Source organism: Heptranchias perlo, chromosome 18, assembly GCF_035084215.1.
Source record: "Heptranchias perlo isolate sHepPer1 chromosome 18, sHepPer1.hap1, whole genome shotgun sequence".
Classification (NCBI taxonomy): Eukaryota; Metazoa; Chordata; class Chondrichthyes; order Hexanchiformes; family Hexanchidae; genus Heptranchias; species Heptranchias perlo.
The window spans coordinates 34,838,323-34,860,409 of NC_090342.1; the positions used below are offsets into that span (position 1 = coordinate 34,838,323).

At 43.8% G+C, this 22,087-nt stretch overlaps 1 protein-coding gene across 2 annotated transcripts in view; it reads right to left on the bottom strand.

Annotated features, from left to right (window-relative positions):
- Positions 1–4,066: 4,066 nt before the first annotated feature.
- The window catches only part of il17ra1a (interleukin 17 receptor A1a), a 56,113-nt gene continuing 38,092 nt past the window's right edge, over positions 4,067–22,087 (bottom strand). The window contains exons 10-16 of one of the 2 annotated variants that reach the window (XM_067999690.1): positions 20,214–20,258; positions 17,347–17,457; positions 15,778–15,813; positions 13,200–14,581; positions 9,702–9,957; positions 9,270–9,312; positions 4,067–4,942 (exon numbers count right to left, since the gene is read on the bottom strand). In XM_067999690.1, coding sequence (XP_067855791.1) covers positions 9,296–9,312; positions 9,702–9,957; positions 13,200–14,581; positions 15,778–15,813; positions 17,347–17,457; positions 20,214–20,258 — 1,847 coding nt within the window. In that variant the 3' untranslated portion in view covers positions 4,067–4,942; positions 9,270–9,295. Of the gene's footprint in view, positions 4,943–9,269; positions 9,313–9,701; positions 9,958–11,773; positions 14,582–15,777; positions 15,814–17,346; positions 17,458–20,213; positions 20,259–22,087 lie in introns of those variants that run through there. The other variant, XM_067999691.1, reaches the window with a different exon arrangement.

Here is a 22,087-nt window from a genome sequence, read left to right on the forward strand (position 1 = left end):
GAGAGTCCTGCAAGGAAAGGAGAGGGTAGATCTGATCGGGCAGTTCCCCGACCAGACGGTCGATGCCGTTTGGCAGAATGTCTCGGTGCCAGAACTGACTAACAGGCACCAGGATGTAACCTGGATGGTGGTGGGAAGGGCCCTCCTAGTGCGGTCCTTCCAACAGCACAGAATCTCATCGCCACCGCGAGCTGCCCTCAAGGCTGCGGTGGGGAGGAGACCGTTGTCCACCTCCTGATGGACTACCCCTTCGCGCAGAGGGTGTGGAAAGAGAGATGCGTTGGTATCTGTCCCGGTTCATCCCCAACAGTTTGGTAACGTCGTGCTCTGCAGGCTGTTGCCTGGGACGCACACCGAGACAGATGTCAACTGCGGCTTGAAGTCCATCAACTCTGTGAAGGAGGTCCTATGGTCCGTCCGAAACCTGCAGGTCTTCCAGCTGAAGGAGATGTCCATGATCGAGTGTTGCCGACTGGCACACTTCAAGGTCCAGGAGTATATGCTGCGCGACGCACTGAAGCGAGGTGCGACCTACGCAAAGACTGTATGGGCAAGGCCACTGTGTAAGGCCATCCCACCTTGTATTGTACAGCATGTATTACAAGTTATGTACTAGGTTAAATTGTAATATTGGAATCGTATTATGTACGATCCATGTTGTATTGTTCTGAATTGTATCGCCTTGAAATTATGGTATCTTTAAACGCGGCAGCCAATTTGCGTACAGCAAAGTCACACAAGCAACAATGATAATGACCAGATATTCTGTTTTAGTGATGGTGGTTGAGGAATAAATATTGGCCAGGACTTCAAAATAGTGCCATGAAATCTTTTACGTCCACCTGAGCGGACAGATGGGATCTCGGTTTAACGTCCCATCTGAAGGACGGCACCTCTGACAGCGCAGCACTCCCTCAGTATTGCACTGGAGTGTCAGTCTAGACTTTGTGCTCAAGTCTCTGGCGTGGGACTTAAACCCACAACCTTCTTCATCCGAGGTAAGAGTGCTACCACTGAGCCACGGCAGACATTATGGTGGTGGAATAATTAAAATTGTTAGAAATTATGCTCAGAAAAACAGTTGTGATCCATTTTTCAATAAACAGTACCCTGGTGTAGGATATGAAATCAGCCTTTCACTGACAACCTCAGTGTTTAGGGGACTATCAGTGTGGTAATTCTGACAGCAGATGGAACAGTGTTTACTGCTAACAATTAAGTCCACTACATACTTCTGCTGGACGGCAGGGTCAACTTTTTCTGGCTCGAATTTACTGCTCTTCCTCCGCCCCCTGATTCTATTAGACAACCTCCACCAGTAACTCAGCTGTTACGCTGCCGCTTGAACTGTCCCTGAATCCACAGCCGACTCCAAACCTGAACACTGATTCATGGCGCTCCAAGCGGACTCCATATCGTTTATAAGACAACTTCATCCTACTACCTCAGATTTTAACTTTAGACTGTTTTATATCAGCTCCTCCATGGTCTTTGTTTATGACCATGACATATCCATGTCTCACATAATTTCTGCTGTGCCTGTATAACCCGAGTCTAACCACCTCCCCTTGACATTCAACGGCATTACTATCACCGAATTCCCCACCATCGACACCCTGGGGGTCACTATTGACCAGAAACTTAACTGGACCAGCCATATAAATACTGTGGCTACAAAAGCAGGTCAGAGGCTGGGTACTCTGCGGCAAGTGACTCACCTCCTGACTCCCCAAAGCCTTTCCACCATCTACAAGGCACAAGTCAGGAGTGTGATGGAATACTCTCAACTTGCCTGGATGAGTGCAGCTCCAACAACACTCAAGAAGCTCGACACCATCCAGGACAAAGCAGCCCCCTTGATTGGCACCCCATCCACCGCCCTAAACATTGACTCCCTTAACCACTGGCGCACAGTGGCTGCAGTGTGTACCATCCACAGGATGTACTGCAGCAACTCGCCACGGCTTCTTCGACAGCACCTCCCAAACCCACGACCTCTACCACCTGGAAGGACACGAGCAGCAGGTATATGGGAACACCACCACCTGCACGTTCCCCTCCAAGTCACACACCATCCTGACTTGAAAATATATCGCCGTTCCTTCATCGTCACTGGGTCAAAATCCTGGAACTCCCTTCCTAACAGCACTGTGGGAGAACCTTCACCGCACGGACTGCAGCGGTTCAAGAAGGCGGCTCACCACCACCTTCTCAAGGGCAATTAGGGATGGGCAATAAATTCTGGCCTCGCCAGCGACGCCCACATCCCATGAACGAATAAAAAAAATTCCCCATGTGCGCACTTTAGCTGCCACTCCGGACTACAGCCCAATAGTCCTAGCTCCCTTTTTGCCCCCCTCAGCCCTTTCTCTCTTCTCTCCACCACTTCCTGTTGCCCAACTATGCCACCTTTCATTTCTATTTTTTTTATTCGTTCATGGGATGTGGGCGTCGCTGGCGAGGCCGGCATTTATTGCTGAAGATGGTTGGGCCTAGGACACTGCCCTGAGGAACTCCTGCACTAATGCCCTGGGGCTGAGATGATTGGCCTCCAACAACCACTATCATCTTCCTTTGTGCTAGGTATGACTAGCCACTGGAGAGTGCTCCCCGATTCCCTTTGATTTCAATTTTACTAGGGCTCCTTGGTGCCGCACTCATTCAACTGCTGCCTTGATATCAAGGGCAGTTACTCTCACCTCACCTCTGGAATTCAGCTCTTTTGTCCATGTTTGGATCAAGGCTGTAATGAGGTCTGGAGTCGAGTGGTCCTGGCAGAACCCAAACTGAGCATCGGTGAGCAGCTTATTGGTGAATAAGTGCCACTTGATAACACTGTTGACGACACCTTCCATCACTTTGCTGATGATTGAGAGTAGACTGATGGGGCGGTAATTGGCCGGATTTGATTTATCCTGCTTTTTGTGGACAGGACATACCTGGGCAATTTGCCACAGTGTCGCGTGGATGCTAGTGTTGGCGCTGTACTGGAACAGTTTGGCTAGAGGCGCGGCTAGTTCTGGAGCACAAGTCTTCAGCACTACAGCCGAGATATTGTCGGGGCCCATAGCCTTTGTTATATCCAGTACACTCAGCCATTTCTTGATATTACATGGAGTGAATCGAATTGGCTGAAGACTGACTTCTGTGATGGTGGGGATATTGGGAGGAGGCCGAGATGGATCATCTACTCGGCACTTCTGGCTATCATAAGCAAAAATACTGCAGATGCTGGAAATCTGAAATAAAAACAGAAAATGCTGGAAATATTCAGCAAGTCAGGCAGCATCTGTGGAGAAAAAAACAGGATTAACATTCAGGTGGATGCCCTTTCGTCAGAACTGGAAGAAGTTAAAGATTTAACAGTTTTTAATGCAAGATAAAGGTGGGGGGTGGGTGGGGGTGCGGGGAGGAAAGAACAAAAGGGCTGTGAAAGTGAGTTTTAGTAGATACCAGATCAAACAAGAAGGGAAACAGAAAGCAACAAAGGTGAATCAAGGTAAAAGAGACAAATGGAAATACCGTCGAAGAGCAGAACCTCTTCAAGGTGGGCATTCCTGGAAAAGAATAACACCCCTTAATCTTCTATACTCGAGGGAATACAATCCTCGTCTATTCAACCTTTCCTCATAATTTAACCCTTTTAGCCCTGGAATCATTCTGGTGAATCTGCGCTGCACCCCCTCCAAGACCTATATATTCTTCCTGAATGCAGTACTCCAGCTGTGGTCTAACCTAAGCTTTATACAACTGCAACATAACTTTCACCCCTTTACATTCCAGCCCTTTTGAGATAATGGCTAACATTCCACTAGCCTATTAAATTATTTTTGGACGTCTGCTCATCCACAGTTCCCAGCTTCTCACCATTTAGAAAATAAATGTACTTCATGTAAAAACATTACAACTTATATTAATACAACTTAAGCTGTTCCTTTTATATGTCTGTATTTCTATATTTGTAAGCATCTAAATGACAGCTACATTAAATAATACAAATTTATAAAATTTGGAGGAGCCCAATACCCCTCTTTTATTGAGAAATGAGAGAAATGCCAAATTTGTAACAAAATTTCTAATTACACTATAGATTACATATGCTTTTTAAAATAAAAAAAAGGCCCTGAAACGCAGTGAACTGGCCCATGAATAGATCAATTATTTAGGATTTTTGACTGCAGTGAATGCCTTTTATTGTCAAAAGTAATTAGAGCAATGAGTTGAAAAGCTAGTAAAAGAGAAAACATTAGAGATCTATATATGGTTCTCATAGCACGGGGTAAAGTCATAACACATTACACACTTCACGAGGCTAAATATGGAAGAGAGCCATGATGGGGAAATGATGACTGTTATGCACCTGGAAAGAAAATTGATCATTTTTAAATTGCAAAAATAAAATAAGCACAGCTTTTTTTGGAAAAGATTCTCAAAAGCAGATGTGGAGACAGATAACTAAAAGATCTAACCATTAGAGTTCTACTTCTATACTTCTGTATCCCAGCTGTGAAGGCAAAAAATGAAGGAATTGTGAACCAAATGGAAAACGTGGTATGGATCCCCATTCAGGGGACATGTTTTATCCAGTTGTTAGAAGTTGCTTGACTTTCAGTAAATGGTGTGGTGCATGTCCTCTGTTTAGTTCCATACTGCATTTTGGCTTTGTTTGGCCCAGTTTAAGTTGCATTTTGCTTGATCCCAACTTGAGTTCTCCTTCTGGACTTGGTATGAAAGTTAGTGGAGATAAGATACTGAAGTGAGCAGGGATTCAATGACGAAGGAAGGAATGGAGATACAATAATTACATTGAGCTGTGATCAACAGGACAGTCTTAATGAAAAATGTTCTTAGATTGGTTACAAAGGAACAACATGACGTAAATTGTGGTGATTTGTTGTGCAACATCATGAAGACAGTGCTTGGCTTTCTGGCTTTCCTCCATCTGCAAACAAATAAAGTTTGCCAAAAGCTTTACTCATGAAGGTATTACCCATTTGAAACAAATAGGAGACAATATTAATTTGGATAATCAGAAGTTTGCATTTCCATTTATCATGGAATATATGCTTTAGAGTTTATAGAATTTTGGTGGATAATACAAATCTCTAATCTCCAAAGAACAATAAATAACTGCGTCCTGACTGTCATCTTTATAATCTGTGCTACCTATCCATTACGTTTTCCATTATATAGAAGTGTTTGACTAAATGGTAAAAATTAAATCTGACTTGTGTGTGTTGCTGCTGTCTGTAAGATATTTTCCTACAATAGGTGTCTTGGCCAATGTGAAGTTGCCCTCACGAATTCTTCATTTATATCACAGAATCATTCCCAATGGAAGCATTTTTGTAATATAACCTGGTTCTCTTGCTGCCTGAATCACCCTCTTAAGGGAGCAAAAGGATTTTGAAAGGGTGAATAGGGATAGACTATTTCCTTTGATTGGGGAGTCAATGATGAAGGATTATCAAATTAAAAATTATAAGAGAATGAGAGAATTTAGGAGACATTTCTTTATGCAGAGAGTTGTTGGAGCCAGGAATGCTTTGCTATAGGCAGAGACCATTGTATCTTTTAACAGAAAAGTAAATAAATATCTGAAACAAGAAACCGAACTATGGGGACTGCAGGGCAGTAGCATGGTTTCAGATTTTGAAATGACACTTAAAAGCAACGAGATATACGCAGTTAGTATAAAGTGTGACTTTAGAGGAATTAGATATCGGACGACTGGGCCGGCCTCTGGGTCGGATGAAGGTAGGTTCCTGGGGGTCCCCAATCTGTGGGGGTTTGGGGAGGGGGGCAGTCAGTGGTCCAAGCTGAGTTTGTGGGGCAGGGAGGGACACACCCACTCCTCTCAGCCTAACAAAAATGAAGAGGACCTCACCTTTAGGGTCCTCTTCAGCTGTACCACCACCTTATGCTGATTGGAGTGTACACGCACCGCCCGGTCCAGTACAAAACTGGCAATGAGGGCCTTATTTCTATTTTAAAATGGGCCTACCGCCTGACTCCGGAGGACACTTCAGCCGCCTAGCGGTAGGCTCTGGTGAACATTGCTGCAGCTACAGCATATGACAGCAACAAAATAGAAGGTCATCGTGCACCAATTTTCAGCCCAGTGTCATGAATAGATTGGGCTGATAAATGGCAGATGTCGTTTAATGTGAACAAATGCAAAGTGACGTTCTTAGAGTTAAGTAGCAGAGGGACAGAACAGACAAGTCCCACGGGGTAATAGTGGGCTTGTATAGACCACTACTTGGAATACTGTATACAGTTCTGGTGACTGTACTACAGTGGGGCTATGCTGTCTTCTGGAGAGGATTCTGGAGAGGATTCTGGAGAGGATACAGGGGAGGGCAACTAAACTGATAACAAGGACTGGGCACCTGAGCCAAGACAAGACACGAAGGAAGTTGGGAATCGTTACACTGGAGGAAAGAAAGCTCAGGAGACCTTATTGAACACATGGTACCTTTTTAAAAAAAAAATAAGGTTTACTAACTCTACTCCTTTGAGGCACTCTCCTAGTGGCCTCAGCAAAGCTGGTGGAAGGCTGCTGTTGCTCATGTTGGGATCCTTGAGTTGCTTGTGGCCGATAACTTCTGGGGTCTCAAACCTGAGAGGGCCTGGCTGCAGACTGCTGCACCTTGGCTGCTGCTGGGGCAGTCTAGCTCAGCTGATTTCCTGGCACCGGGGCGGGTACTGATTGAGGTGGTGGCGACGAAGTAGACGGGCTAACACCCTGAGTGGGCAACGCATACTGCTCCCATAGACCACTGACACTCCCAGGGGGCTGGGGTTCATCACATCTACTGATATCTGCGAGCGAGCAGACTGCAGAAGGTGAGTGACTCCGTGAAAGCCCCTATCTATTCAGTCCACCAGTCTCTCCAATGTGGAGCCCAGACCCTGCATGGCAGCTGGTTAAGGGTCCAATAAAGCTGCAAAGGCTGGTGATAGTGACTCCATTTGTGAGGGCCTGGCTGCAGCGTCCCTGGAGGTAGTCACACTCTCCAAGATAAATGGCAGAATGCTGATGCCACGCAAAATGACACCGCACTGGTTGAAAACATGGATTCTGCTTCCAGCCTTAGTTCTGAAATTCTGTGGCAGGCCTTTCAACACCAGGTGCAGCTGCTTATGAGAGGCAAGCAGTTTTCATAGCTAGGCCCCTAAAGCTCCACCAGAGCAGAGAGAGGGGTTCACGTTCCAGTGAGCTGCACCTGCTACCAATACCTGCCGCTGCTGGGTGCCGCAGCGCTGAGAAGGACCAGAGAAAAAGGGGCAAGAGTTAGGATGGCACCGAGAGGCCGGACATTAGCACATCGCCTTCCCTAATGCCTACGGCTTTACCTGGGTCACTCATCTCCAGGGCTATTGGGCCAGAATCTGCTATAATAGATAATCTAATGGCCTCTACCTTTAGTTAGACTTACCACTGCATCCTTGAACTCAAAATTTTTGCCCACAAAGTTGCTGAAAGCGCAAGCTGATAATAAAACAGCGAGGGAAACAGGGCATCTGGGACCTGAGTGCACAGGGTATCTCCTTAATCAGAGATTTAAGCATTGTGAAACTAAAGGGGGTGAATTCAATGTCAAATCAGATACAGAAAGAAAGGGAAAGAAAGATTGGGTTAAGAGAGAGAAAAAGAGAGACAAAAGAAAAGTAAGAAAAAAAATTTAATTTAAAATTTGACATTTTTAAAATCTCCTTGAAAAATTCAAAACCTGAAGGAATGAGACTCCACACTCTTATAGTTCATTTTCAGTGTCAAAGGTTGATTGGCAGCAATTAACAGTTATCACATTGTTAAAAGGGTGCTTACCTTACCCAGGAACAGGAGGAGGCCATTCAGCCACTCGGGCCTGTTACACAGGAACAGAAGGAAGTCATTCTGCCCCTTGAGCTTTTAACATTAGGAACAGGAAGAGGCCATTCAGCCCGAGGCCTGTTTCACATCGTTCACCTGACGAAGGGGGAAGCCTCCGAAAGCTTGTGAATTTAAAATAAAATTGCTGGACTATAACTTGGTGTTGTAAAATTGTTTACAATTGTCAACCCCAGTCCATCACCGGCATCTCCACATCAGGAACAGGAGGAAGCCGTTCAACCCCTCGAGCCTGTTACACTTCAGATACACACTTCAGGAGGACACTGATGAAATGGGCAGACACATGGCAGTTGCATTTTAATATGGATCAGCGTGAAGTGATGCACTTTGGGAGGAACAACATGGAGAGGCAGTATAATCTAAATGATATTATTTTGAGGGGGTGCAAGAGCAGAGGGACCCGGGGGTGCATATTCACAAATCTTTGAAAGTGGCAGGACAGGTTGATAAGGTGGTTAAGAAAGCATATGGAATATTTGGCTTTGTAAATAGGGGCATTGAATACAAAAACAAGGAAGTTATGCTAAACCTTTACAAATCCCTGGTTAGGCCTCAGTTGGGGTATTGTGTCCAATTCTGGGCACCACACTTTAGGAAGGATATCAAGGCCTTGGTGAGATTTACCAGGATGAGACCAGGGATGAGGGACTTCAGTTATGTGGAGAGATTGGAGAAGCTGGGATTGTTCTCTTTATAGCAGAGGAGCTTAAGGGGAGACCCAATAGATGTATTCAAAATTATGAGGGGTTTTGATAGAGCAAGTCGGGAGAAACTGTTTCCTTTGGCAAGTGGGTCGGTAATCAGAGGTCATAGATTTAAAATAATTGGCAAACGAACTAGAGGGGAACTGAGGAAAAATCTTTTCACACAGATGTTTGAGAAGATCTGGAATGCACTCCCTGAAAGGAACTTTCAAAAGGCAATTGGACATGTACTTGAAGAGGACTAATTTGCAGGGTTATGGGGAAAAAGCTGGGGTGTCGGACTAAATTGGACAGCTCTTTCAAAGAGCCGGCCCAGGCATGACAGGCCAAATGGCCTCCTTCTGTGCTGTAAGATTCTATGATTCTAATTATTAGCCCATAATATCTGTGGCGAGTTTAGTTCATATCTGTGCAAATACAGCAACTTCACGACATTCAATGCATGTCAATGGTGAGGCAGACAGCGAAATGCCGCTTTTGCGAAGCTAATGGTGGAGCGGCATAACTCGGACAGCAACTTTTGAATATTGGGATTTAACCGCGCATCTGCTTCTCACCTAAAGTTGCTGTACCATTTACGCATAAATAACAATGAGTGCCTTAGCCTCAGTTATTTTGACAGCAAATTCTGGCACTTTTTTTTCCCCCCCTCCCCCACTACTCACCCCTTGTCTTGCTTGTCTCCCTGAAATTATGTACTTTCTTGTCCTGCAGAAAGAGAGGGTGATAGTTAATGAGTGGCTGTTGAAAAGGTAAGTGAAGATATGTATGGCTTGTGCGTATAATACATGTGCTGAGAGCTGGAGAAGTAAGATTGAATGAGGATGGGGAGGTGATGAATGGAAAGTCTGGAATGTGAAGTGAGGAAGAAGTGCTGGGAGTTGGTGGATGTGCAAGCGCTAAGATTTAAGAGAACGCTGCTAGTGTGTGATGTGAAGTGAGTGAGGGAAGAGGTGAGTTTGTTTGGAATAATAGAGCTGTTTGTGCTCTGGTAATGGTATACTGAAGGATGTGATGGAGGGGAGGGAATTATTGTTGAGTGGTGAGGGAGGGGGTGAAATGAGTGTTGGTAGGTGTTGTTGAGAGCTGTACTCAACCTGCTGTGGTGAGGTCGTTGAGCCTTTTTCTATATTGAATGCAGGCCTTGTAGTTAATGCTGTTGGCACTGACCCTCTCAGCCAGGCTAGTCGTCCAAGGGATGCTCTTGCTGTGTTGCCCCACAGCACTGTTGAACTGTGGGCCAATAGTACATCCCTTCTTGCTCTGACCTCCTCCAACACGACTTCCAGGGAGGCATCTGAAAATCTGGGGGCAGCCCTCCAACTCAGTACAGCGATGCCAATTCAGTCCACACTGTTACAAAGAAATCTAGCATCAGGGAAAGCATCCTCGCTTTAAATATGTCTCAGGTTGCCCATCGGAAATTGCGCAGCAAAAATGGGCGGGCTGCCCGTTTCCCGATGTGATCAGGTGGGCAGCCTGTCAGATTAAAATGAGGCCTGGGAGTTCAAATCACCCAAGCCTCTCACAGGTAACATCATGGGGCCTTGCCAATCGCCCCGCCCACCCAATTGCTGCCCCTAGTTGAAATCGGGACTGTTTCTGTTTGACTTTCATCTCTGGTTTTAGTCCTATTTTACTTGTAGTCTTCATAACAAGTTTACTCTTGTAAAAATACAATAGTTTTAGTCAGTGACTATTTAAGTTAACAAAACAATGCTGAGCACTTCTGGAACCTGCATTTGAATCCACCCACCGATAAAATTAGTCTTCTTTTAGCTGACTATAAAGGATTCTACACAGTGCCAGACCCACAACACAAACATCCCTCCAATTTGACAATCTCACACAAAGATGACTGGTGTGTTTCAGAATTTTTTTTGTTATTTCTAACTAACTGATGCCTTTAGCCAAGTTAGAAATTATAGAATCAGTTGATGTTTATTGATCTCCGGAGAAAGAGAGTTTGAATCATGAGGGCATTTTACAATTGCAAGTCTGCAGAATCAGGACAGCTTGCAACAATCATACAAGACTGTCTTGGTGATGCCATGGAAACAAAGGGAAAGAACAGCACAAAGCAATAAATGAGAAGGCTTTCTGCCATTTTGAGACAGTTCATTAGTACAGAACATCTGAGGTGCCCTTATTGTGTCTGATAAAATAGACACAATAGATGGTCTATCGCCTCTGATCACTGCAGTGTGTACATGCATTATTTCTGCAGTGTGTACATGCATTTAAAAAATGCAGTAGGAAAAATCAATCTGCAAGTAGTTACCTTTTTGTTTTAAGAACTGAGCACTTGGTTTAAGTCGCTGTTTTTTTTTTAAAAAGCTAAAAACAATGCAAGCTCTCTCGAACATGTACAAACAAAAACAAAAATTCCCTCAATGGCTAAGTGAGTAAATGGAGGTCAGGAAAGTACCAGACTTAAACCACAGTCTGTGTTGCCTCAGCCGAGATCAGCTAACTCATCAACTTGCTGCAATTGGGCTTAGTGTCGTTATACAATGACTCCTGTGGAAAGTGAACGTGTGGGGATGTCTGGGAATAACTCAATGGCCTGATCTAAGCTTATGACGAACGGCCATTTGGGACCCAGCACCCTTAGAACCATACCACAGCATGAATTTGACTCTAGGAAAGGAAATCAGAGCGGGGAAAAGCCAATACAGAGCCAGAATAATTCTGAGAAATACTTCAACAGGACAGTTGCTGCTGTTTGTGCTAATGCCGAATTATTACATTTCTGGACTATAACTGTCAGCTTGGTAGAGTGGCAGCAATCTCAACTCAAACAGAAGTACTGGGTTCAAGCCCCACTCCAAAACTAGAGCATATAATCTAGACTCATAGTTCCTGTTCCTGGAGGAAGTATTACATTGTCAGAGGTGCCATCTTCCAGATGAGATGTTAAACCGATGCCCCGCCTGCCTGTTCAGGTGAAAAAAGATCTCCGGGTACTATTCAAAGATGAGCAGGGAGGTGTCCTGATCAACACTCATCAGTCAATCCACACTACCAAAAAAAGTGTGGTGTATGGGTCCTCGCTGTGTACCAGTTGGTTGCTGTGTCTGCCCACTAACAGTGCCTTCAGCATTCTGGGACATGAAAGTTGCTATATAAGTGCAAGTTAGTTTTTTCTATGAAATTGAAACATTACAAATAAATTGGGAAAAATATTTATTAACATTTTGTTCTATTGACATGAAAGAAATCATGGTTGAGACTAGTTTCTCAAATTTATAAAACAAACATCAATCGCTAATTACAATGTCTAATGAAAACTAAAATTACATAAACAGAAACAGTCCCAAATGTGATAAATATCATTTTATTGTACATTCACTGAAACTCCCTCAACAATTCTGGTGGGATCAAACGCTTCCCATCATCAAACGCATCCATTGAACACTCTTCCTCATCCTTCCTTTGTAAAAACACGTATTTTTCACTCTGGTTTTACGCCTGCTTTTCAAGGCAAAAATTACTGAGGTTAAACATTTAGATTTTGCAATGTAAAATCTGGAAACTGATTTGAGACTCTCACACACATTCAATGTAGGAGCCTTTCAGCCAACAGAGAAAGGACTTTCATCCCAATTGGAAGCAGTAAGTTGTGGATATGCTATACATACTGCTTAAATTGCTACGCCAGTCTCCATCCCTAACTTATGGCACAATAAAACAACTTTGTCAGCTGGCGATTGGTGTGGACGTAGGTTATTTTTAAAAAAAAGTGTAACAGGCTGCTAACACCTTAAACATACAAGCTTGGGTTGTCCACAATTACTGGTGCTTTGACACCCGTTTATCCTCAGTTACAAACATCTTCGTTGGACTGAAATTCAGAGTAAATCCTGTCATACAATTAGATCTGTAATCACAGATTTTATTCTGAATCCACTGCAGTCTTTTTGATCATAGATTTTAAAGAATCCACTTTTATAATCAGTCACAATATGCATTTATACACTGGTCTAGAGTGAAAAGATAGTGTGCAAACCCAGTCATCATCCAGGTCCTCAGAAATACCATGCTCACAGACATGACAAGCAATTGCAAAGTTAATCTTTCTATCTATTAGCTGATCTCCTGTAGCATTGGGCATGGTAAGTTAGATTACATGCTGTTTTATAAAGGAGTGTAGTTACACTAAACAGAGACAGATAAAATAGTAAAATGTATTTGAGAGACTTGGAAAGTAACATGGAGATGATTCCACAATGTAAAGATGTCGGATTGTGAAAGTGGGGTATGTGGGGAATGGGGTTGCAGTGGTAATTGGTGGGTGACCCTTGGAAGAGGTTCAATGGACAGCTACAAAAATGATTCTTTGTTTAAAGAACTGTAGTTACTCAGATAGGCTCAACAAGCTGGGTGTGACACACACACGAAAGGGTGGGCAGGAAAAGACTATCAGGCCTGCCCCATCCACCCACGGTGCTGGTATTCACTGTCTTGAGTCAATAAGGTAACTGTCTGCAAGTCACAAGAATTTTGTGTAATTTGCACCATGCATTCACCTTCTACTCAGTTATTCTCATGCTTTCATCAAGTAAAGCCATCTGCATCATTTTTAATTCACTTACTGCTTCAGAAGAAATGCTCACACCTGCCGATGGGATTTCATCCACTGAGAATGATTGCTTGGAACTATAGCCCTGGTCTGAATCTACATTCTCTTCTTTCTCTAGAAAAGAGATAGATTGTGGATATCCAATAACCTCACTTTGCTCGTGACTTGGCCTGAGTGAGTCCTGTGAAGACATTAAACCCTGAAGGAGCAGCATATGCTGAAGCTCTTGAAGTCTCTTCTTTACATCATGAGAAATACGTGAGACCTGGTCACCACCTGAATGTACACCAATTTCATTCATTGTAATGTCACCTTCGCAACTATGCTGAGGGAAGTCCCTGATGTCATTCCTCATCATCCAACCCTTTTGCAACACTGGCTCCCCTTCTTCCTGAGGAGGAGACTGAAAGCTGGGACAGTTTAATACTCTCTGACTACAGCCCAACATTGACGTGCCGTACACTGGCTCCAGGGTGTATGTCGGGTTTAGCACCTGTGCCTCATTGCAGTCTATTCCAATTATATTTTGCGACAAACCAATGTCCTGGACTCCATACTCAAATCCCACTGGACACCTCATAAGTGTCTCATCGCTTGATTTGGCCAAGTGAACTTCATTCACGGTACAGGGCACATCATTAAGGGGCTTGTACTGCAGGATGTTTTCTCTAATTGATGGTGGATCATCACAAGGTTCTTCATCCCAGACCTGCTCAGGGGAGGTGATACATTCTCTCTCAAACCAGTCCGGCTGCTCCATTTGCAACAACTTAAATTTCTGAACTGCATTTTTCAGCATTTTACCAGATGGGTGTTTGTGGTAATCATCCAATGTTATTCCTGCCACGCGGTAAGTCTTTCCTGGTTCATATTTCTCCACATCCTGCACTCGGAAGTGTATTTCCTCAAACTGTTTCATCAATTTGTACTTCACAGCGACATTAAATGGATCTGGGACATCATCTTCACTGCTGATGCCATCAAAATACGCAACAATATATTTACCAAACGAAGCCGGCCTTTTAAAGTCTGGCAAAATCAGGTTCATGGCGGGAGTGAACATGTCTCGCATTGGCGAGCGTTCATCACTTTTCAGCAAAATCTGGCTCGGTCCATCTTGCAGCATGGCTTCCCACTTCACCCTTGTCCCACGGGAGCATAAGATTATAATCTTGTCTGACTCATTTTTGTGCAATGTGAGCCAATTGATGTGCCCAACTTCTGCAACCTTATTAATCTGTAAATAATCTAAGGTTACTTTGGTACCGCAGGCAGTCATCAGGAACTCGGCAAATGCCAGGACGATGTTCTTGTACAGGGCGTGGTCGAGTGAATAAATGATCAGAACTTTCTTTTTCATCTGTGGAAATTCTGGGTGTACAACTGTTGGTTCATCTGCAACAAATTAGATAGTTTCATCCAGTTAAATAAAACAAAATAAGGAAACAAAATTAGATATTTTCCATCAGTTAAATAAAACCAGACAGGTCTTTGATGAGTGAACTCATTGCAGCCAGAGAGAGGGTGGGGCAAGAGGAAAAATTTGGGAGCATTCTATTTCCAGTGACCACTGCTAAATATGCATGTGGACTAGGGTTGCCAACTCTGGTTGCAGGTATTCCTGGAGGTCTGATCACATGATCTGACCACGACATCTGCAGATGTTATTGCATTTGCTTTCTAAAGGTTGTAGTTGAGTATCTTCGCACGTGGTTTTGCGCCAGCAGCTGTTGTGCGAGAAGTTGTGAGAACCAGGAGGCCGCCTGTGAGCAGGCGAGGAAGGGAAACCGAAGGCGGGGAAAGAGAGGAAACGAATGTGAGGGAGTGATTGAAAGGTTCTTTGTACAGGCATACAGATAGTAAGTGGGAACATTCAGAACACTACTTGAAATTAAAACAGGACATTTGGCAAGGGGACACAGGTTCAAATTAGTGAAAGTCAAATTTAAGATTGATGTCAGGAAGTTCTTCTTCTCACAGAGTGATCAACAAGTGAATGACCTTCTGGCTATGTAGTGAAGGCAAACATTGTGGAATGATTTAAGATGGGCTGAATGGCATTTCTCCTCTATCTATGTTGTGATGTTGGGGGCGGGGATGGGGAGCAAATGACCGTCATGAAGACATGTCCTACTGATCTATGGCACAGTGTGGAGAAGCACCAATACACTGCACTTTAACCTGGTACAAAAATTTTAAGTAAATATAGGTCAACTGTACACATGGAATCAAAATCAAGTGTGGTCTTCAGATGAAGTGGGCTCAGAGGGCTGGGGATATTTGGACCAGGGAATGCATACACCAGTTACTATTTTAGAGTTAATATTCTGTCTTTATTTTTATATTTCCATTATAAATTCCTACATCCACATTTATAATGGAATTACCCTTGTCACCCTATAATTACCCCCTCCTGCCAGTGATGGTGCTACGGTCACCTCCACTGGAGGGAAAGAGTTAGAAGTTTACATGGGCAGTTTCCATTATAAATTCCTATGTTCACATTTATAATGAAAATGTTGACATGAAGTGCACAAAGATGCAAGATTTTTTAATACATTATATATAGATAGATAGTTTGGTTAACTTACCATTCAATGTTATTTTGTGTGGTGGGAACTTCCTTTCTAAAAGAAAAAAAGTAGTAAGATGGTATTAATGTCAAGAATTGTAAACCATCAGTGAGAATAGGCATTTTTTAAAAAAAACAAGTAGAATACTGAGATGTGTGACCCTAAAAGGAATTTGGGTTTTTTTTCCCCTTTTCCTCAGTTTCCAAAGGAGCACAACATAACCAGATTCAGTGCATGTTGTAGAATACTTTTTAAAAAAAAACTGAACACACCATCAAACATTGGGGCATCAGCATTGTAGTCAAAGACTTTTTATTTCAGAATGGTGAGAAATAGGGGAAAGAAAGGACAGAAAGAAAAGCAAGTACTGCTGGGTAAAAATACTTTCAAAACAAAGCACAATACATGATTTTCATTTTTTTTTTTTAAAAACTCCTACTTGTACAGAGAAACATTTATTTGATCCCATAGCTTGGGGAGATATGACGTTTTATGTCAGATAGAGACACTGACTTAGAAGTAACTGATGTTAGTGACAAGTTTAATCAGAAAGCAGTTTATCTATAACTACTGGTTGTACCATAAGCTAGTACCGTCCTGTAATTTGAAGGTACTTCAGACCACTCCACCACCTGTGAGTCCTGGTCTCAGTAATTTAAATAATTTAATGAAATACAATCATAGTTCAAAGTCATTAAATAATTAGTTCTCAAAATATAGAGAATTAATTTGTATGGTGTGGTGTGAATGGAGGTCAAGACTGAAAGGAAACCAGACAGAACCAAAAATCAAACAAGGCAGCAGTCTGCCCACACCACTCAAATCTTCCTGCAGCCGTTCATCTTGCTTTAGTTTTTTTTGAATATTACATTAGATTTTCCTGTATTTATGACTTGTCTGTCCTTCCCCTCACACATGCTCCCTGGAAGATCCCTACCTTGGTCAAGAGGGCAGACGTGCTGTGGCTGATCAGCAGCAAGTGTGGAAAAGCTGTCCAGGGTTTCCTTTGTATGAGAAAGCACCTGACCTCCACTTCAACTCCTTGACAGCAACTGAAGCTAGCAACATGCTAGTGGGTCATAAGGGGCATGTTGTTTTCTACAGTGATGAAGTGATAAGCCACCGTTCCATCTTTCTCAGCTTACTTATTCAGACACCATTTTGTAAGTGCTTTTCTCAATACCTCAAGGTCTCCCCAACAGCTGGGTGTGTGACCCACAGCCAGGGTACTGTCTGCACTGCTGACAGGAGGTGAACCAGAGTAATTAACATTTCATCCTTTCCTCTGCATCCCCCTCCATTAAATCTTTCCTGCACTGCTGTGCTGGATTCATATGATAAAGAGGTCCCCCATGTGGTAAGTCCTGGATTTCAGATGTGCCATTGGGGTAGGTGATAAGTGGATGCTGGGGGGGACAAGGACTGTAGTTTTAGGTGGCCATCCCACAACTGTAAACAGCTGGGAGCAGGAACTCAGCCAAGATACAGTGCACGGCCTGGGGAGACCTGGGACAGGAGAAACGACATGATAATAAAAAACATTGAAGAAATTTAAAAATTCTTGGATTAAATCAGACAATTCCTTACCATTAGTTTCGGATTCTATCTGTACCCGAACTATACAGCCAAAGACAATAACGAAAACCAGAACCAGAACACCAATGGCAGCATAAAAAACAGTTCCCTTAGCTGGTGCCCCTGCAAATGACAGAACAGAGATTAAACTTTCAAAGTAACACAGTGTAACATTATAGATAAAACTCTGCAGCTAACATTTAGGGCAGGTCATTCAGTATAGGGCATGTGTCAAAGTAATTCGCACATTGATGCGGCTTTACTGCATCACCCGTCTGCAGAGGTGGAAGGGTGGGTTCGTAGGGTGTGGAGAATGAAGACCATTCTACCATGGTAAGTAATCTTGCATTTTTCCTTAGGATTTCTACACTACAGAAAACAAGCAGCTCTTTAGGAGCTACAAATCTATTCTGTGTGCTTAGAATAATACAGCAGGAATCTCAAGGATACCCCAGGTCTGACTGATAAGACAGCTGGCAAAAACAATTAGGACAACAATTTCTTATCCCAAATGAAACTGGGAAGTGACCTTAGGCAGGAATTGTGGGTGAGTTTGAAGAAGTAAATCAGGATGCCAAATAAAGGATGATTCACAATCAGATGGAATTCAATGACTACGCAGGCTGAAACGAAGGACATTAATAAAGCAGTGTTCCATGAAAGAAAATACAGGTTGCAACTTTGCATGTGTAACATGCAAATTAAAATGCCGGTTTGGGGCCAAGGACTTGTCTGGACAAAACTTCCAGCTAACCAGTTTGAATTGAGAGATTCCCTAACAAACTGAAAATCAAAAAGGTCCATTGAAATGGCTGCAACATTGTCCCAAATAGAAGTTAATTTTAAACTAACTTCAGTCAAATATTGCAGGCACTCTAAAATGCGATATTAAACATGTAGCATGGTTAACCCACTCCATAGAACAAAATGAAGACTTCCTTCATTTTGAATTATATGCCTTAATGGCGAATGCCCTGTGAGATATGACTAAAGTATCAACCATGAGGGGTAGGAGACACTTATTTAGGAGCTGACATCTTTCAATAGAGGAACAGAAGGACCTTGGAGTGCATGTCCACAGATCCCTGAAGGTAGCAGGACGGATAGATAAGGTGGTTAAGAAGGCATACAGGATATTCCTATATTTTATGCCTCGGCTAATAAAAGAGCAGGGAGGTTATGCTAGAACTCTATAAAACACTAGTTAGGCCACAGCTTGAGTACTGTGTACAGTTCTGGTCACCACATTACAGGAAAGATGTGACTGCACTAGAGAGGGTACAGAGGAGATTTATGAGGAAGTTGCCAGGGCTGGAGAATTTTAGCTATGAGAAAAGATTGGATAGGCTGGGGTTGTTTTCTTTGGAACAAAGGAGGCTGAGGGGAGATTTAATTGAGGCGTATAAAATTATGAGGAGCCTAGTTAGAGTGGATAGGGAGGACCTATTTCCCTTAGCAGAGGGGTCAGTGACCAGGGGGCATAGATTTAATGTAATTGGTAGAAGGATTAGAGGAGAGCAGAGGAGAATTTTTTTCACCCAGAGGGTGGTGAGGGTCTGGAACTCACTGCCTGAAAGGGTGGTAGAGGCAGAAACCCTCAACTCATTTAAAAAGTACTCGGGTGTGCACTTGAAGTGCCGTAACCTACAGGGCTTCGGACCAAGTGCCGGAAAGTGGGATTAAGCTGGATAGCTCTTTTTCAGCCGGCATGGACATGATGGGCCGAATGGCCTCCTTCTGTGCCATAACTTTCTACGATTCTATGACTAGCCAGGCTGTCAACTGGAATATGTCTGGATTGGGATAAATTTTGAGAGGAGGTCACTCCTATGGTGTAATGGAAGAGTATCTCCGGGGAGGCCTGGATGTCAGAAAATCATACCTTGTTGGGCCAATAATAGGTTATCAGGATGATTTTGTGCCCACTCTGAATCTGGATTATCTGTGGTCAGGGAAATGGAGCAAATGTGTACATAAAGTTTTGTGCCCACAAGAGAGAAATGCTATCAGACAAATGGCTTCTGGAATTGTATTTTTCCAGAAAGATGAATTGGTCTATCTCCGGAGACTCCCAGGCCTGGAAGATCAGATAGATCATCTCCATGTGGAACTTCCGCTCGTGTGGGTGGACAGTGAGGTGACTGATGCATTCGCTCTTCCCATTAGGTGCTGAGCTGAGAGTTTCACTCGGTTGCTCAGATAACAGTAGGTCTCAAATGTCTATTGTTGCCATCAGAGCAATGGTGGTCACATGATACCAGTTCCAGGCAGGTCCAGCTTGTAGCTGGTGCTTGGATTAGTTAACTTGAGACTGATGCTGGTGGTTCTAGTTTGGGACCAGTAGTAGTAACAAAATGGATCCCTGTGCCCAGGGATACCAAAACATTGCTACCACCAGACAGTACCAGTGAGATGCCCATGGTACTCAGTGCTGATGAAGTCATGGCGCTGGAAAATTCTAATTGGAGTTCTAGTTCTTACTTTGCAGTGCTAATTATCCTTGTACATTGTATTGGAGAATCTAAAGAACTGGTGCGGGCATTATTGTCATGATTTGGTGAGCAGGCAATGTAAACACTTTCCAAGCCCACCTGTTACCATCTTCACCATACTTAAAGCCCTTCAAAAGGGAATGAGGCAGCATGCAGGCACTAAAACTTTATGCTCAATAAGTAGAGCAGCTGCTAAAGGTCTGAGAGATTGGAACTAAAAGTGATGTTAAAGGCTATGAAAGTAAATGAAACCTGCTACACAGTTGGAAATCTGGAAACAGAGTACTACTATAAAGTTTGATTATCTCACAAACAGGAAAAAATGATGAAATTACACCCACTCATTCAATGCTATACACATCAAAGCAGGAATTCTTTTCAACCCACCTGGAGTTGATGCTGATGGCAGTTTTTGTGTTAATGGTTCTGTTACTGAAAGAGGTAAACAGTATTAGAAACGTACAAAACAAAGCATAGCTAGAACGAGCCTTTCACCTCCGGGACCTGGGCTTGAATCTGACCCAGATTCAATGGGCTAAAATTCTTACTCTGCTAGCTGTAAGGCTTCAATGTGACATGAGTTGGGGACAGTCACAACAACTTGCATTTATACAGCACTTAAACATAGGAAAACATCCCAGGGCACTTCACAAAGGTGTAATCAGACAAAAGTGCATGCAGAGGCAAAGAAGGAGATATTAGGTGGGTTGAACAAATGCTTGGTCAAAGAGAGGAGTTTTAAGGAGGGCCTCAAAAGGAAGAGAGGTAAAGGGGTTTAGGGAGGGAATGTTAGAGGATATGGCCTAGATGGCTAAAGGCACGGTCGGCAATGGTGGGGCGAAGTTGGGTGGGGGGTGTACAAAAGGCCAGAGTCAGAGAAATGGAGTGGGGAGGGTTGGACTGGAGGAGGTAACAGTTAGGGAGGGGAGAGGTCAACAAAAGGTATTTAAACACGAGGATGGGAATTTAAATTTAATGTGTTGGGGCACCAGGATGACGAGAGAGCAGTATTTGGTGTGGCAAAGGATACGGCAGCAGAGTTTTGGATCAGCTAAAGTTTATGGAGAGTGGAGGATGGGAGGCCGGCCAGGAGAGCATTGGAATAGTCGAGTCTGGAAGTGACAAAGGCATGGATGAGGGTTTCGGCAGCAAGTGAGTTGAAGCAGGGGTGGAGGCGGGCAACCTTATGTAGGTGGAAGTAGGAGGTCAATGTGATGGAGAGTATATGAAGTCCAAAGCTCAGCTCAGGGTTAAATATGATGCCAGGATTGCCAAAAGCATCGTTCAGTCTTAAACAATGGCTGAGGAGGATAGAATCAGTGGCAAGAGTATGAAGTTTGTGGCAGGGGCCAAAGATGACAGCTTCAGTCTTCCCAATGTGTAACTGGAGGAAATTGCGGCTCATCCAAGACTGGATATGTTGTACAAGCAGTCTGACAACATAGTGGAGGGGTCGAGAGAGGTAGTGAAAAGGTAGAGTTGGGTGTCATCAGCATACACGTGGGAGCTGACCCCAAGTCTATGGATGATGTTGTCAAGGAGCAGCATGTAGATGAGGAAGAGTAGGGGCCCAAAGACAGATCCTTGGGGGTCTCCAGAGGCAGCAATGTGGGGGCAGGATGAGAAGCCTTGCTGGAGATGCTTGGGCTATGGTTGGATAGCTAAGAGTGAAACCAAGGGAGGGCAATACCATTGAGCTGGACAACAGACAAAAGGTGTTGGAGGAGGACGAGGTGGTTGACCGTGTCAAAGATTGCAGAGGGGTCAAAGATAATGCACCACGGTCACAGACACAGGACATCATTTGTGACGATGGTTAGGGCCATTTCAGTGCTGTGGCAGGGACGGAAACTAATTGGAGAGATTCAAACATGGAGTTGCAGCAAAGGTGGACACGGGGCGAGAAAAAGAGATGGCGATGCGGCAAAGCGAGAAGGACAGTACCCGGTCAGCAGTTTGTTGGGAATGGAGTCAAGAGAGGAGAAAGAAGTTCTCATGAACAAGATTAACATGAAGAGGACATGAGAGGAGATAGGAGAGAAAATGGAAAGTTACACGTTCAGGGCTAGAACGGGGGGGGGGGGGGGGGGGGGAGCCTGGGGGAGGTTTTGGCTTGATAGGCAAGAGGAAGAGGGGAAGCAGCATGGATGGTCTCAATCTTCGTGATAAAGAAGTCCATGAGATTCTTGCGCTTGCTGTTGGAGGTGTGGATAGGAGAGGCAGGGGTGAGGGTTGGTAGCGTAGAAAACAAGCCAGGAGTT